The 19250-nt window shown below is 38.9% G+C and overlaps 1 protein-coding gene across 5 annotated transcripts in view; it reads right to left on the bottom strand.

Moving 5' to 3' along the window:
- Positions 1–19250, bottom strand: part of LOC145997205 (KICSTOR subunit 2-like) — a 95119-nt gene that overhangs the window by 48815 nt on the left and 27054 nt on the right. For all 5 annotated transcript variants that reach the window (XM_083133954.1, XM_083133955.1, XM_083133953.1 and 2 more), the window contains exon 6: positions 7877–8015. In XM_083133954.1, coding sequence (XP_082990080.1) covers positions 7877–8015 — 139 coding nt within the window. The remainder of the gene's footprint in view (positions 1–7876; positions 8016–19250) is intronic.

Genomic DNA, 19250 nt, shown 5'->3' with positions numbered 1-19250 from the left:
TAGACCCTGGCGTACGCGAGCTATTTGCTATTTACAATTGCGATTTCCTAAAAATGTAAAATAACATGCACACGGAGCTGGGCACCAATAAATAAGTAATTACTGGGAGCATCAAATAGTCATAGAAATTATAAGATTGTTTATTGCCAAAAGAAATGGAAATGATACGTGATAAAAGAGGTTAATATATCGATAAATTGTAATGTTCGAAATTTCTTGATATGTTCAGAATTACTAGAAGCATTAAGTAATGAGGTTCAATTGGAACTCGTGCGTGTATTAGCATTCGCTGGAACTTTGTAATTTTTGCGTAAAATGCATGTATATATTACTGCCATGGCTAATGACAAAACAAAGAATGACAGTCAAAATTGTTAATGTTGTAGTTTGAGAGAAATTCTAAAAAAAAAAAAAAAGGATACGTAAACTTAGAATTGTATGCTTTAAAACAATCCTTTATATTGTTGTTATTTGGAGAAGTCAACTGTTTCTTGTTCATGATTGGATATAAATAAAATTGTTATTCAAAAGTATTCTTCGAAGCTTTCGTACAATTCTGTGCCTCACCTTTTGTTCATAAACTTCGAGTCAAGCAAAACGCAGAAAGAACAACTCTATTATTGGTAAAAAGGAAACTAGTGTCGAAACCTATAAAAGGGCGTAGATTCTATACATGTACTTATTTTGTGTTAGTATGATAATTTTTCTGAATTGCAGCAGTGTAATTTTCCACGATATTTTGTGATCATTTTTGTTTGCCTACAATTCCTTTTTTGATTGGTAAATGGGGAACAATTAACTCTTGCGTTCTATTTAAGTTCGCACGATAATAGGCATTGGCTCTCTTTTGAGACTGAGGGGGTAGCCCTAAAGGCTGGCCATAACCTTCAATAATTCGAATTTGTAGCTGTTGGTTGTAGCTTTACTTCAAGCCCGTGCATTAATTTGATCCCGGACCTTTTCACGCTTCCCACGAGATTAATTTATTCTATTTCTTCATGCACACAGCCAGCAGGTTACAATGTTTCATTTAATTTTTTTAACATTTTTGTATTATTTTATATTTTATATAATATGCACCAAATTACGAGATAATCTTTAGCATACATTTTAACTATGTACTCATACAATGGCATATATTTTGGGAACATAGGAAAAAATATAATACAGTTCATACAGTACATAATATTCATATTTTTGTAAACGAAATGAGACACTACTGCATTGCAAATGTTTTCACAAAACTTTTGAAAAGTTTGAAAAGTTTTGAAAAGTTTCAGTCAACACTTGAAAACTGTGATCACGCCACGTGAACTTTTTTGAAGCAAGGAATACACTTACAGTCGCCAGAAAGTATTCGTCTGTATAGAGGAATGGGTTATTGGATGTACAGACTGGCATTAATTTACAATAAAAAAGAACACAAATTACACTCGATTACTTATTCGTTTGCACACAAAAAATATACAAAAGGAAATGTTGTACTTGTCATACAAAGTGAATTACAACAAAAAATACATTAACACGCATCATTCGATGCCAAATAAATATTCGTCTGCAATACATAAAAATAAAAGTGTGTCATCTTTACAAATGGTTAATACTTGGTGGGACCACCTTTGCTTTTAAGGATGGCTTCCATTCTTCGTGGCATTGATCGAACCAAATTACTTGTCGTTTCTTGTCAAATATTACGCCATTCAGTCATTAGAGCTTTCTTCAGATCATTTTTATTAGAAATGTTGTGTTTGCGTATGTTTTCCTCCAGCATATTCCACACATGCTCTATGGGATTAACATCTGGAGACTGTGGGGGTGTTTCCATCCAGTGTGGTGTATTATAGAGTAACCACAACTTGATGTTGTGAGCTGTATGCTTAGGGTCATTATCTTGGGTGAAGATGTATCCATCTGATAGACCCATATCATGCACATTTTTGGGAAGGTGGGATTTCAGGATGTTGATGTATGCTTTATGATCCATGATGCCTTCCACAAAGCACAGATCCCCAACACCACTGGCACTCATGCACCCCCATACAAGTAATGAACCTCCACCATGTTTCACAGTCGGTGTTAGATTCTTCTCAGCCAGTTCTGTGTTGTTCTTCCGCTACACCATGACTCGTCCATCTGACTTGAAAAGATTAAATTTACTCTCATCTGTGAATATGACATTCTTCCAGTAGTCATGTGTGTCATTTTTGTGTGCTTTAGCATAGTCAGTCCTTTTCGTCCTGTTGCATTTGTTGATGTACGGTTTTCTACGGGCAGTTCTTCCCCGATACCCACCTTGGTGGAGAACACTTCTTACTGTTTCTGCTGAGACCGTTTTTCCAGTTTCATTTGCAACCTCAGCAGCCAACTTTGGGGCACTCAATTTTGGATTTTTCGTAACTTTCCGCACTACCACACGTTTTTCTTTCTGTGTTAGCTTTAGAGGTCGGCCATTTCTTGGGGCAGTTTTATATGTTCTTGTGTTGTTAAACCTATACACAATACTTTTAATTGTGGTGATTGGCCTACTGAGTGTTTTGCTTATGTCTGTGAAAGAGTTACCACTACGAAACAAACTCACCACTATACACCTTTCCTCTTTGGTAGTTTTCTTCGATTTGCGCCCCATTTTTCCACACAGGTCCAACCTTGGCCTCCAGCATGCACATTCCCTGTTGCAACAGAAGAAAGCTCGTACTTGCACTACACGAGATTCACCTTGCATCTCAAAAGCAAGTACCTAGGGGACGTGATTTCATGGAACTACAATAGCAGACGAATGCTACATGTAGTTTGCTGCGTAATATGACATGATTTTCGATATTTGTGTTGTGTTCGAACACAGCAGGAAATATCTTTGCTTTTTCTCTTGATTTTCGCAGAACGAATGTGAACGTGTGTCGGTATTACATTTTGCTCATGCTTTTCTTCTTTTGCAAAGTGCTATACATGGTTTGACAGTCTCATTGTGCTCAGACGAATACTTTCCGGAGCCACTGTATGTGGTTTACCTTCACACCCTTCACAAAACATAACAACCTTCTTCACTTTATTCGCTGCTGTTTTTCAGCCTTCTTTTTCAGAGACCAATTTGTTTAGAATACTTCTAACTAAGCAGGTCAAATATAAAGCTCAAAGTAAAGAATGCATTTTCGCGAAATTGATTGTTGCTTTTCAGTCGCCAGTGGAGCACTGAATGGATGTTTTCCTGTTATCGCCGCGTTGGTCCCATGGAACCGACACACTATAATTTCAATTTATCGATATAAAAAAATACCAAATTCGAAATTTGATAACATGAAGTTATTTTACAACAGAAACACTACCCAATGGCATTAACGGCTCTGTCAGTGAATATTGAAAATTTCATCCGGTAGTTAACGTGCTAACGTCTACTCGACTTTACCGCAGGTGTAGTTCTACTTTCAGCTTCACAAGAAAAAGCAGGCAGTGTCAGAAGCAAGCTCACTAGTCTCTACTTCTCTAAGTACGTGGGCAGGAGATTTAATACTGGCAACTATTTATTTACAAATGAAGCAAGAGATGCCTTTGTGAAATGTTTACAGCTCTTCCATGTAGTTGCCAGCATAGTGTGTACAACAATGTGGAAGTCGTAGTATACCTGTAGCAGCATCTGTTCCATTGATGGTTGGAATGGAGAGGTCTATTGCCTCAAGGATCTCTGGAACAATTCGGAAGAAAATACCAGGTGGTTATTTCATCATAGGGATCAAATCAAAGTCACATGGGCTTAAGTCAGGGAAATATGGGGGATGGTAGAGCATCTTCCAGCCCCTTCGAGCTAACAAATCAGCCACAGGTTGTGCTGTAAAATGATGGGAGGATTCAGCAGAAAGTGTCCCCTCTTCTTTTGCAATGCAGATCGCAGGTTATGTTCCAAAAATGAACAATAATACAGTGCAATGATAGTCTGTCCTTGAGGCATGGTATGCATTAAGGTAACGGCATCACAGTCCTACATGAGAATCACCACAACTTTCACATTAGCGGGATCTAACTACACCTTTAGACCGCCACCATTATGATACTCTATTCCTCTTGTAACTACGCATGCACCTAGTGTTGGAAGGAAGAGTCCATTTACTGGGAGGTAGGTTAGGTATCAAAGCAACATGTGGTGTCAGCGAGAAGCAACGGTTCCGTTTCATGGTGTAGAAACAGCAGTGTTGCAACTATTAAATCTCCAACCCATCTAGTTATCTTACCTAAGCACAATATTAAAGCAAACAATGTAAAACTCAAGAGGAAACTAACATTAAGCTTCAAAATGACAACAGATAAAGCTAGGATAATGGAATTCACAAGACTAGGCGGGGAGTATTATATTGAAAACTCCAGTAAAAAGATGACTAAATTGCAGGTGATGAAGTGAAATAAGATATTCAAATCAATATGAATGAAATTTATAAATATTATACAAAGGGAATATCCTGATGTAGGGTAAAACACCTTATGTAACTTGCTAATATTTCAATTGTTAGACTTTGCATGTGAAACAGTGGGCAAATGACTTTATCTCATTACTTTTCATCCAGAAAATATTTCAAGAGTTAGTGAAATATTAAATCTTGAGTATACTTGCAGCACAATAAATTATAAAGCTTCATAATTATAATTTTAAAGTTATATATAGTCTATTATTAGAATCCAGTATCAATTTGACATTATCCACCATCTAGTGCTTTTAACTATACTAATTCAAATCATGTTGAAAGTTATACATTAGGCCCCTTATAGGGGGGCCCAAAATGAAACTGGAGGGGCCATATTAAATTATCCCTATATTCACAGATTCACTTTGAAGATAACAATGTATAATACAAAATTTTTCCTTTAGATGAAAATGTGTGTTTCTAATGTATTTGTGCACGACAAAAACAAATTTGCAATTTGTTTCCATGTATAATATGTCATTTAGCCAAAACCACCAAGTTTGAACATTACATATTGAATGTTATATAATAAACATATGGTGTCCAATAGCTGGGAGAATGTTTCTCCTGTGTTACGAAGAATGAATACTGTAAATTGGTATGACAGGATAAGATGCATGCAACAAGGTTACAGGAAATACTGTTGCTTTCTCTGTGAGTGGGACAGTTGGGAGAGAGTTAATCATTATGTCCGTAAAGTCCTGGCTCCAAGAATATATCACGAGAACCACTTGTGAACCCCCAAAATGTCTTTCTGCTCCCATTACACATCAAGCTTGGCTCGATGAAAATATTCATCAAAGCACTAGACTGAGAAGGGCAAGCTTTCAGGTACCTCAGGAAGAAATTCCCACACTTACGGCCTGGCTGAACCTTTGGCCAATGCCAGAGCAGCCATTTTCGAATTTCCCCCCTCCTTTCAAAAAGCTGCTATGATATCCAAAATCCGGAAAATTACCTATGCTTAGAATTCCTTCTAGGGCATTCACATGAATCTTAATGTGATTTGCTTTTGTTCTTGTCTGGATATTATACATAGTTTAATGAACTTGCCACAAAACTATTGAGAATATCTAGGTAACAGTGAAAACAAAGTACAGGAATACTCAAGTGAATGCTGTAGAAGGAATTCTAAGCATATGTAATTTTTTAGATTTTGGATATCATAGTAGTTTTCCAAAGGAGGGGGGAATTGAAACTAGCTGCCTGGTGTTGGCCAAAGGTCGAGCCAAGCCTTAAGTGAGGCAAAGGTTTAAGGAAGGTGTGTTTATTGGCTCACAAATTAGAGCCGTTCTTCACATTTGATTCTACACTATCTGACTCAGAAAAGGTTGCATGGCAGGCATGCAAGTTGGTGTGTTCTAGTTTCCTGGGCAATGTGAAAGCACACCATTTTGAAGCCATTGTTTGTGACATGGTGCACTGCTTTCATGCCATGGGGTGCCACATGTTCCTCAAATTACACTTTCTGGTCTAACATGCGAGCTTTTTCTGGCAAAAACAGTCAGTGATGAACATGGGGAAAGGTTCCACCAGGACATTGTTGCATTTGAAAAGCACAGTGTACATTGGAATGGCAGTATGCTTGCTGACTATTGTTGGTCTATCATCAAAGAGACTGCTGCAGATATGTACAAGCATAAACACTCTACAACATTGTTTTCGTAGGTATTGTTACAGTGTTACCTTGTTGTACAGTGATTGTAATATGGCTTTCACACATACTTGTAGCAATGCATCAGGTGGCTATCCAATAAACCTGGTACGTGATAGAACCATACAGTGTTCACACCTTTAATTCTGTATCGCTGCTTTAGTGTTACGTTTAGGTTGTTCAACGGCCTAACAGCTTGGCTACGAGAGGAGTGGGAAATAATTAATGCTCCTTAGTCCTTCACCTATTTATTGTACATGGGCCGAACGGGTCAGGGGTGAACACGCCCAAGACACATAATTTCATCTGAAGAACAGATCATGTCTTCACATTTCTTGTGCAGTGATCAGAATAATAAAAGTAACTTTTGCTTCACAATTTTGGTCCAGAATTAATGCAAGTGAAGTTTTATGTCCACTTCATGCTCAGATAGGCCAAACAGAACTGGACAGGACATTATGCAGTAGGATCCAAACCACTATGTGCTTCCCCCTCAATTACAGGGTGACAGTTAAGACCACTCCATGTTTCATTAAGTGGTCTTAAAATACTTGTGCTCACTAGCAAACTCTAGGGTTAAATATACGAAGTAGATATGACATCAGGTTTGATCTGATTGGTGTTGCGCAATACGAGTTCGAGTGTTCAAGAGCGAGCAGGAAGGCTGGGGGACACTCGAGTTCAGGGTAGCATGCCGATCAGATACACTGCACGTACACTGACACCATTCATGTAAAGGTAGAATTCGTTAGATCAAATTTGTAAAACAGTAGAGAGTTAGTCTGTGTATTTAAGTTAACCTATGTGTTTAATGGAACTAGAGAAGGGTTCCAAAGGATTTCTGTTACCATTAGGATATTTTGCAATTTGTTTTCACAAGATGTGTAATAAAAGCCATGTTAATATATCTATTTATCTTTTTTCCTTGAGGCATGCTGGTAGTAATGTTAACATCTTTATTTTGAATGAACATTCTCAGGACACATAGGACTCTCTATGTTACACTCCACATCAACCGCGATTTCCTCCAAGGAATCGAGGGTGGTGATACTGATACCTGGACTCTGCAAACGTGAGAGTTAGGATTTTGCATGCCTTGCAAGATACACAGATTCATGAAATATTTAAATTCAAACCAACACTTTCCAATACCACAACCAATACCTAGTATTGGTATCAGCTAAGTCCTTTAGTTGGAGTGTAAGTACAGCGTGGCACATATTGTATCTACCAACTTCAAGTGACAGTAAGTGCTTATGGTAACTGTATATGGACATTAAATAAAAATATACACATAGGCATTTAATACAGTGTATAATATGGATAAAACATACATCAGTGCACCTTGAAAATAACATCCTCTAAATGTCCTCCTCCAGATTGGATGCACTGTTCGAGGCAATCTGGGAAGACTTTTACCGTGTGGATCTCACCATGTTCTGTGGAATAGCATGTATTTCACGGCGACTGACGGTTCACAACATTATCCATGGCTCTCCACTGTCTTGTCTGTCTCTAGAACAGGTGCACAGCGATATTCATTGTTCCGCCAAAGTGCCCGGTGCCTGTTTGGACGAAGGCTTCCACCACCGTAATCCACATCTGTACCAACGCTCGATGGTATATTAATAGCCAGACTCGCATCTCTCCACGGATGTAGGTATGCAACACACGTGCACGTGCATTCTGGCAGGGTTGCCAACTCACATTGGTAGATACAATATGCACCACCTTGTGTTTCAATAAATGAAAAATAAATAAAATCCAATACCTCTTTGTTTTGCAAAGTTTGTTCCCATGCCGCTATCCTTGTCTGTGCACCTTGGAGAACCATTAAGGATGGTAAAAACCTCCAATACTGCATTTCTATTTGTGCCTTCAGTAGGTGTATCAAAATCTCACACTCCAAACTGAAAAGAAAACAATAAGAATTAAGTGGTTTGTGAATTACAAACATACAAGCAATACCATGAATGCAATTTACAGAATGGTTTACATCTGATGAAGGAATGAAGACCATAATACGACAAAACTTCATGGCACTGTGTCTCACTCTGTTGAATATGACAAAAGAGGTGAAAGAGCAGTTCACTATGCTGTAAGGTAACATTAGATACTGAAAAATAATAGGAGGCATTTTAATCCTGTTTCCTGTTCAGTTCATTTCATTCTTACTGTGTATCATATTGTTGTTTATGTGAGGAAGAAGCTTAAGTGCAACTTAATTTTTCCATTTGCTTTTCTTCAATTACAATCCTGGGATACCCATTAGAGACAACATGGTTTATTATGAGGAAGGTGGCTGTCTAAAAAGATTGTAAATAACATAAGAGTACATGGCAATAATCCATCACCCTTTGACATCTGAAGTTAAGTGATTGTATCTCCATAACATATCTAAAAGAAATATCGATCATAATGAAATGAAAAAAAATAACACTAAGTTTTGTTAAGTATTCAACAAATTCAATATTACAGTGAAGATAAAAACAATATGAAAAATGGAAGAAATAAAAAGCAGGATGAAAGAGAATAATAAATGTCAACTTGTCCGAGCCTAACATCAGATTCAGCATCTTTGGCAACTCACCTGATGAAGACTGAAACAATTGAAGTATTATAAAAAAAAATGCATATGTCCCAGAAAACTGTATCTACCAATTTGGCCAGGAGAAGGGAATTGTAAAACTAAAAATTATCCTTTTTTCTATGGTGGTACTGAAAATCATAATTTTGGAACAGGCTTCTTCATAAATAATAGAATTATCTCTGATTAATGATAGGATATATTATGCAGTTTTAGAGGGTAGGCGGTGTAGAATTATTTTAAGAAACATACATGCACCAACAGAAGATAAAGATGATAACACTAAAGATGTTTGTTATGCACAGTTAAAACAGGTCTTTGATAAATTTTCTCAGTATGATATGAAAATTCTGTTAGGTGACTGTAATGCACAGATTGGTAAGGAAGAGACATTTAAACCCACGATTGGTAAAGAAAGTCTTAATGAATTAAGTAATGATAATGGTATAAGATTAATTACTTTTGCAACCTCAAAGAATTTAATTGTGAAAAGTACCACTTTTAAACATAAACATATCCATCAATATACCTGGTCTTCTCCACATGGTAAAATTCATAATCAAATAGATCATATTCTCATTGATAAGAGAAGGCATACTAGTATAATTGATGTTTGTTTCACACAGAGGTGCTGACTGTGCCAGTGACCATTATTTAGTAATTGCTAAATTATGAGAAAGACTCGCATTGATAAATCATAACCAACAAAATATAAAAGTTATAAAATTTAATACAGGAAAATTTGCTGATGAGAGAATTAAGAAAGATTACCAAATTAAACTGTCAAACAGATTTGATGTTTTGCAGGATTTAAATGATGATGAAAATATAAATGAAACAGAGACGTAAATAAGAATTGGGATCACATACGTAATGCAATAGAATCAGCAGCTAAAGAAAGTATAGGATACCATAAACCAAGAAAAAGTAAGCCATGGTTTGATAACGAATGTCATAATCTAATAGAAATAAGAAATCAGGCTAGACTTAGGTGATTAAATAACTCTGATGATACAAATCTAAGCAATTATAATAGAATAAAGTGAGAAGTTAAGCGCACGTTTTGAAGTAAAAAAATAGATTACTTGAAAAGCAAAATTAATGAAATTGAAACAAACAGCAAAAACAAAAATATCAGAGATTTATATAAAGGTGTAAATGAGTTTAGAAAGGGGTGGCATCCTAAAGTAAACTTGATAAAAGATAAAGACGGTGATTTTTTGGCTGATCCAAGTGATATTTTAAATAGATGGAACAACTACTTTAATGACCTCTTAAATGTTCATGTAGGAGATAAATCAGAAGTAAATGAAGTTCACACAGCAGAACCTTAAGTTCCAGAACCTAACTTGACTGAAGTTAAAGATGCTATTAAAAGGCTAAAGAATAGCAAAGCACCTGGCATTGATTTAATACCCACTGAAACCTTTTGGGTCCCAAGCATCTTGATCGAGATACCCAAATGTAACCCTCGCGGTCCCAAGCATCTCGATCGAGATGCTGTGTCAAGGTCGTAGTTTTTACGTTATAATTTTTCTATTTTTGGCTAGAATTTCAATTTTTTTTTATATATATATATATATATTGTTCCTAACACATGTATTTAACAGAAATGTTTCTTGAACTTTTTTTCTTCATGAAAATGGAGGGGAAAAGGCAGGAAAAGGGACTTCTCTTTTTCGTCTTTTTTCAAGGGAAAATTTTTGCCGACAAAGGAAGACCGGCTTTGTTGTTCTAAAGCAATGCTTTTCACTCCCGCCTGGTAACTGCATTCGAAGGAAGCTTGTTTTTCAGTAGCAGATGTCAAATTGAAAGTTTTCCATGCGGGCGCAAGCAGGGGTTGGGGGTGGGGGGAGGGGGAAGACTGGTTGTTGAATCTGCATTGTGAGAATGGAATTTCGAGGCGCGCTGAAGGAAACTTTTGTTTTTGAGCACAAGTGTTCCACAAGTTTCAACACAGGTTACCCTGCATTGTCTAAAAATAGAATTTCAAGCAGCTGCAAGAGCTCATTTTTCACTGTGTTCTAGCTTTTCGTCCGTGGAAGTTGTGCGTAGGTGTGAGTCGTTTTGTGCATACAGTGGCATACAAGCCTTTCGTTTCAGGGGGACAACTCGCGTTACATTGGTCATATGACAATGAAGCAAATATTTTTCTGTTTCTTACATGCCAGCGATAATTTCTATGTGCATTTTGAACTTGTCAATCCTTTTTTTCGAGGGGCAGGGGGAGAAACCCCATTTTTTTTAAAAACAAAAGTATTTTTCAGGGGATTTCCCCCCATTCCCCCTCCATATGTACGTCGAATGTGCATAAATTATATATCACCTGAGTCTGTGATTCATTCTGCATACAATGGTATATCGTTCATATCTCCAGGTCAAATAGTCTCTGAGCTAGAGTCATTTCAAGGTACTGCTGCATTTTGAAGCTTGAATCAGTGGCGTGCCGACCATTCCTTTTGGGGGTACAACTCAAGTTACATTGGTCATATGATAATAATGCAAATATTTTTGTGTTCCTTGCAGGTGAGCCATCATTTCCATGTGCATGTCGACACTGTCATGTACTTTTTTCTTGGGGGGAGGGTGGGGAGACCCCATTTTTTCCCCGAAATTTTGGAATTTTGAGAGTAGCACCCCCCCCCCCCCCCCGCCACATATACGCCGAATTTGCATAAATTTCATATAGTCTGAATCTCTTGTTCATTCCGCGTACAATGGTATATCACTCATCTCTCTAGGGCAATTAGTCTCCGATCTACACTTATGTGGCCGTACAGGCTAGCTCTTTCCCCCCTGGGCCGCTTGGTTGAAGCCGAACAATAGGCGGTTGGGGACCAAGCCGTCCAGGGTTCGATGCCCGGCAGTACCTGCACGGTGCACATAAACAAATAGAAAATATTATTGAGATTGGGGAAAAGGATGGGATTGCATATGAAATTATAGCAATTTGATTGATGGACTGTGATATGTGAATATGTATTATGTTAAGAATCTCTACATGACATGAGAATTGCAAGTCCACATCTTAATTTCAATTCCGGTCACACTTACACCGATGTCCTGGCGCTGTGTATTGATGTCTCCATTGTCTGTCCTTAGGGAGCCTGGTTGTCCCAACTGTCCATGGTGTCAATCACACTACCCTCCGGTGACGATTCCTACATATATATCAGGCCGCCGAAGCACACGTTACAGTTCACATCTGTCTTCTGTACACTGACCAGTTACATATATAATAGTTTATCTTGTGACGAAAACTATCCCGTTCATCATAAATCAAGGGTTAAATGCTATGCTCTCAGCATTGACGGACACTGGCTTCGACACAGGATGTTCAGTATAACCATTTTTACACGGACTCTCAGCGCAACCTCTCGACAAAGACTTGTTAAGGCAAATCCTCAACACTTCTATCGCAGCTTCTCGACAACAGATCCTCCGGCACAAGTTCTAGACACACACTTGTCACTTGAATTCTCAACACCGACTCCTCACTTGCATTCTCAACACCGACTACCGACTCTTCTGTCTAGCTTATAGACGCACACTGAACCGCCAAAATTCACCGTTGGGTTAGGGTTTTTTGTCCATGTCCACTTTCTATTGGCTGGCGTGGAGGAGGGGGTTGGTTGCAGGGGAGAATGGAAATATTTCACGTTGGGGAGACAAAGGGCTTCTGAGAGAGAAAGCGTAAATATAGCCGTCGCCTTTTGTGGGCAAGGCAAATGACCTTTGCTTGGCTTCTCTGAAACTGACGGGGATTTCGATACGTACTGAATGTTCGATAATAATAATAAATGTAGAAGAAAAAGTATATACATTGATAATAGTGTGCACGTATGGAAATACGGGTACATTATGCCCCTCCCAAGTGCGATACTTGGGACTGAAGAGATCTCAAGTGAAGCACTGACACAAGTAATGATAAACATGTTGCCACCTTGGTCACCTGACTTAAATCCTGAAATGCGTTGCATTAATTAAATGTGTTCCGTAGAACGTGAACAACAACATCATTGCATAATAATAATAATAACATGTGTATCTATGCTTCCATTATACTACTACATGCTAGATCCCATACATAAAATTGAAAATACTGTTAGAGAGTAAATACAAAACTAAATAAACAAGAAAATGACAATTCCCACAAATGAAATAATACTTCACCATTACCACACAAAACTAAGTACAGTGTACATATACATAATTGCCATAGAAATACAGTAGAAATAAAGTAAACCACTAAATTTAAATAAGAATGTTACATAAGAATATTAAATGAAATAGATAAAATACCAAATCCACTAAATAGGTTGACAGATATAAGAGTAAATAATGTTAAACAACATAAAAGTTTACAATGAGAATAACCTTCTTTCTTTATATGCTTCTTTTCGTGTCATGCGATCAGACTTTAGCCTGACTTTTCTTGTTATCCTCCATTTTCGTGGACGTCTGGATAACTTTCTTATCACCTTCGTCATCTGTTCTTCACAGGTCATCGGTATGAAGTTCATTCGTTTCTTGATTGGAGTTCCATAATCCACCTTAATCTCATTAGTGTGACCATTAACTGTGCCTTGTTCTTTACCGACAAGATGTTTATGTTTCAATGACAGTCGATGTGACATTTGTTGCTTATTAGTCGATAAATAGTCACAGCCTCGTACGTGATTCGCGATATCCTCTTCTGTGTATACACGTTTCAAGTTAGCTTTGACAACCCTATTTTCCGCCACATTCGCATTCACACTTCTCAAGTAATTGTGTGCTTTCTCATCATGGCTCACGGTAATTTCATTCATTTCGTCAACTGTGTCGACCAACATGTGACATACGTTGCTGAGTGCATTCACATTCGAAATGAAGGGTACGCTAACGCTTTGGTTCTCGACATTGAGGTGCATTGTTCTTGTGTCAAAATCTAACCTGGCCTTGTAACCAAGCCACGTGTCACACCCTAAAATCAAATCGTGCCGTAATCCTGGTACGACCAGAGCAGGACAACATAGTTTTGCTCCATTTATTTCAAGACTTAATAAAGCTTGTTCTTGAACTTTCACATCTTTTGCGTTCGTCGCTCCTCTCACAACGACGTTGGTTACTCTGAACGAAGGCAAAGAGGGGTCATTTCTTTTCAGCTGGTTGAAAAGATCTGCATTAATTCCCGCACAGGTGGCGCCTGTATCTACGAGACAATGGATGACTTGCTTTCCTACGCATGCTTCGATTTGCGGGAGGTAACGCACCCCTTCATTCTTGAGGGTGGTTCCGTTATCAGTGACGTCAATGGACGCTAGAGACTGGTTTTGAGCGGTCATTTCATTCCTGCACAATCCTGGGGCAGTGTTGACATCAGCTGATCTATCAGCGTTAGAATTAAACTTTGTGCTAGGGAATGAAACATTGAAAGGCTCACATTCGCTTTCCTTGAACGGTACTTTTACCCTAGTCTCTTCATCTGAAGCATTGCTTTGAGAAGGCATCGGCCTCGGGCTATCAGGTCTCCTCTTCACGCCCTCTGAGTTTGCAGTACTAGAAACTGGTTCTTGACTCAAAATCTGCTCTGCCGTATAAATGGGGAATTCACTCGTGGTTCCATGAAAATTCGCAACTTCGCCTGCAGGTCTCTCCCCGTCACCTGAAGGCGTACCTAGTTTAAATCTAGGTGATTGGTATTACGCGGGTTCAAGTCCCGGTCGCTTTCTTGGTCACTGTGCCGCCAATCGGCTCCGTCCCGCTGGCTTCTCTGGAATCTCGGCGGCCGGTTGTTCCAGCGTCCTCGGTTCGAGTCCCGGCGTCGGTCATTCGGTTCTCTCTCCCTGTTAGTATTGCCAGGGCCGTTCAACGCCATTGCATTCTGATGAGCTACATGCTGTCTTCTCTCCTGGGGGTATTCCCTGCGGGGTGCACTCGGCCTGTCGGAACTCACATTTGACAGTTCTTTTAAAATGTTCATTAGTTTGGAAAGCGTGGAGGCGCTATGTGCAATCAGTGTCCTCTGAATTCCTGGATTGAACTGTTTACTAATTGCTTTGATAAGTTCGCTTTCCGACAATGGAGTTCTCAGCGCTCGATTTATTTTCACCTGCCTTGCTGCATGTTCAGCAAACGTCATTCTTGAGGCGTTGTTGAATTTGTTTGTATACAGCGACAATTTCAGAGCAGACATAGTATTATCGTCTCTGTACTCTTCTTCCAGTGCCGCCTTGAAAGTAGAGAGGTCCCGTATGTTATCCGCTCTCATCTCATACGCCTGCTTTGCTCTTCCCGTCAAGGTGTTCCGGGCGACGCAAACTTGCAACACTGGAGGAACGTTGCTGAGCATCAAATAATCTTCCAGTTCTTGGAAATACGTTGAGAGGTTCAGTGGACCTTCGGATCCGTCGAAGTTAGGCTTGAACAGAGCGTGAACCTTCACGGAGTGTGACGTCGCGGCAGCGGCGTCCGGCACGGTGGGTTGGTTAGGCGTCTGATCGAAGAGCGACTGGCTGACGTTCGATTCAATAGACGTTGCGATTCGTTGTTGTTGTTGTCGCTCGCTAATCAAAGGGTGGCGAGTTGATCTCTCGGAACTGCGTGCTTCATGGCAAATGCTATTGCGCAACACATCTGCGTCCTTGCGAACATCTTCAATCGAATCCAGTAGTCCCTTGATCATATCCTGCGTAGCGCTCCGAGTGGAATCCAATTCTGATCTTAATTGCGTCAGGTCTTGCCGATTCGTTGCAATTGAAGCTTCCATCTGTTGTTGGTTTTGGTCACATGCTGATATTTCGACATCGATTCTGTTGAGGTCAGATTGGAATCTCTCAGCAAGTTTGTTGCGATTATCCTCACAAATCTTCTGCATCTCAGCCCTTGCTCGTTCGCCATCTCTCGTCATCGAGTCCCTTAGTTTCTGATTTTCTTCGCTGATGTAGGTGTAAAGGGCACCTATTGATTGCTCATGCATTGATTGGACATTGCTGATTTCTTGGTGGATATGTTCCCGTAGTTCCTGGGCCATCTCTTGTGCCACGGTTCTCATGCTGATCATAATTTGGGTCATCATCTGCTGCATGCTAATCGCTTCTGGATGTTCCGTCGACATGCTGGTCTCGCCACTCTTCTCGACGTCGTTTTCTCCGCCTGCCATTTTTAATTTTGATTGTGAGCGGGTAAGCACCATAAACAATATGCCAAAATGCGCTAAAGTTCAATTCGAGAAAAAATGTTTTCCCTGTTGACAGCTTGTTGCAACTTTCATACTCGCCGATTGTAGCACTTGGACACAATTCGAAAATTGTTGAAGCGAAGCACTCGCGAACATCCCAACGGTACATGCAAGCGACTACTACACAACATGCAAGAAACAAACTAATTCTAAGAAACTACTGATAATGGAAACATACATGCACACAAGCAATTCAAAATATAAATGAGTCGATGTTGCTCTTCAAATGGTGGAAATGATGTCAATGGAAGACAAATATTGATGTAAGTTTGTGCCATGAATTGAAATTAGTTTGAAGTGAAAAAATGTGAAATTCATGAAAAGTGGGTACTTTCGAAGCCAAACTTGGGTTCAAATGCCTTACTGTTGGGCGCCATTTTATGTGGCCGTACAGGCTAGCTCTTTCCCCCCTGGGCCGCTTGGTTGAAGCCGAACAATAGGCGGTTGGGGACCAAGCCGTCCAGGGTTCGATGCCCGGCTGTACCTGCACGGTGCACATAAACAAATAGAAAATATTATTGAGATTGGGGAAAAGGATGGGATTGCATATGAAATTATAGCAATTTGATTGATGGACTGTGATATGTGAATATGTATTATGTTAAGAATCTCTACATGACATGAGAATTGCAAGTCCACACCTTAATTTCAATTCCGGTCACACTTACACCGATGTCCTGGCGCTGTGTATTGATGTCTCCATTGTCTGTCCTTAGGGAGTCTGGTTGTCCCAACTGTCCATGGTGTCAATCACACTGCCCTCCGGTGACGATTCCTACATATATATCAGGCCGTCGAACCACACGTTACAGTTCACATCTGTCTTCTGTACACTGACCAGTTACATATATAATAGTTTATCTTGTGACGAAAACTATCCCGTTCATCGTAAATCAAGGGTTAAATGCTATGCTCTCAGCATTGACGGACACTGGCTTCGACACAGGATGTTCAGTATAACCATTTTTACATGGACTCTCAGCGCAACCTCTCGACAAAGACTTGTTAAGGCAAATCCTCAACACTTCTATCGCAGCTTCTCGACAACAGATCCTCCGGCACAAGTTCTAGACACACACTTGTCACTTGAATTCTCAACACCGACTCCTCACTTGCATTCTCAACACCGACTACCGACTCTTCTGTCTAGCTTATAGACGCACACTGAACCGCCAAAATTCACCGTTGGGTTAGGGTTTTTTGTCCATGTCCACTTTCTATTGGCTGGCGTGGAGGAGGGGGTTGGTTGCAGGGGAGAATGGAAATATTTCACGTTGGGGAGACAAAGGGCTTCTGAGAGAGAAAGCGTAAATATAGCCGTCGCATTTTGTGGGCAAGGCAAATGACCTTTGCTTGGCTTCTCTGAAACTGACGGGGATTTCGATACGTACTGAATGTTCGATAATAATAATAAATGTAGAAGAAAAGGTATATACATTGATAATAGTGTGCACGTATGGAAATACGGGTACACTCATTTAATTGAAACTCTGCATTTTGCTCAAAATCGGCTCGGAACCAAGGGGTTTCATGTGAAAATGGCCTTGGAACTCAAAAGGTTAAATATGGTGGAAATTCGTTAATATGTCAAATCCAAATTAATTTGTTTAATATGGAATAAAGAAGAAATCCCTCAACAGTGGAAAGAATCCATAATTGTTCCTGTGTTTAAAAAAGGTGATAAAATGAACTGCAATAATTACCGTGGAATTTCTCTACTCTCAACAACATATAAAATATTATCTAACATTCTTTTAACAAGACTAACCCCATATGCTAATGAAATTATAGGTGATTATCAATGTGGATTTAAATGTAACAGATCAACTACAGATCAAATTTTTCACATCAGACAGACACTTGAAAAAAGTGGGAATATAATCAAAGTGTCCACCAGATATTCATTGATTTCAAAAAAGCATATGATTCGGTCAAAAGAGATAAATTATATAATATATTAGTAGAGTTTGGATTACCTAAGAAGCTTGTTAGTATGATAAAAGTAAGCACAAGTGGAGCAGAAAGTAAAATTCGTGTGGGTAATAATGTGTCTGACAAATTTACAGTTCATGATGGGTTAAAACAAGGAGATGCATGAAATTGCTCTTTAATTTTGCCTTAGAATATGCTGTTAGGAAGGTAAGAGAAACGAACGAAGGACTTAAATTAAACGGTTAGACTCAGTTGTTAGCATATGCAGATGATGTAGACTTATTAGGGGATGATATAAATACAATTAAGAATAATGCTAAAATATTTTTCAAAGCAGTTAAAGAGATAGGTTTGGAAGTTAGGAAAAAGAAAACTAAATATATGCTTACAGGCCGAAACCAAGTGTTAGATAATAATCAAAATCTAATTATTGATAACAGCTAGTTTGAACCAGTTTCCAAATTCAAGTACTTAGGAATAATACTAACAAATGAAAATGATATTAAAGAGGAAATAAAAGACAGGCTTAATTCAGGAAATGCATGTTACTTTTCTATTCATAAACTTTTGTCTTCTCGTTTAATATCTAAGAAAGTAAGAGTTAAAATATACAAAACAGTAATTTTGCCTGTATTAGTATATGGTATGCAAACTTGGTCCCTTACATTGAAAGAGGAACATAAATTGAGAGTATTTGAAAATAAGATCCTTAGGAAAATATTTGGACCTGAAAGGGATGAGGAGACAGGTGAGTGGAGAAGGTTACATAATCTAGAACTACATAATTTGTATTCATGTCCAGATATTATTAGAATGATTAAATCAAGAAGGCTTAGGTGGGCAGGCCATGTGGCACGAATGGGAGAGGAAAGAGGAGTTTACAGGATTTTTGTTGGGAAACCTGATGGTAAGAGACCTGTAGGAAGGCCAAGATGAAGATGGAGGGATAACGTTGAGATGGACATAAAGGAAATTGGTAGGGATGTAAAAGAGTATATAGATCTTGCTCAGGATAGGGACAGATGGAAGGCCTGTGTTGCTGCAGCCATAAACCTTCAGGTTTAAGAAGGCTAGAGAGTTAGTTATTTAGTTAGTTAGTTCCAGAAAACAAAAACAGTCTAAAAGTAATATTGATTAAGTTGCTTTCTTTTACTTTGCTTCTTGTGCCACTTTTGGCTAATTTGCGAAGATGGGGATGAGTCATGATATGATGAAATTGATGAATGGGCACTCACAAACATCCACGCCCAGGCCAGGATTCGAAGCTGGGAACCCTGGAGTTGTAGCGTAATGAGCTAACCAATCCGCCACGGGGGCCGACAATGTAAAAGTTATACAGTTTGACCTTGATCATACATTTTTCAGAGGGCTGTAACTAAAAAAACTTAAAATGCAAGAAAATGT

Source organism: Lepisma saccharinum, chromosome 13, assembly GCF_977018435.1.
Source record: "Lepisma saccharinum chromosome 13, izLepSacc3.1, whole genome shotgun sequence".
NCBI lineage: Eukaryota > Metazoa > Arthropoda > Insecta > Zygentoma > Lepismatidae > Lepisma > Lepisma saccharinum.
The sequence above is the reverse complement of the archived record's forward strand: the minus strand, read 5'-3'. Positions and strand labels throughout refer to the sequence as shown.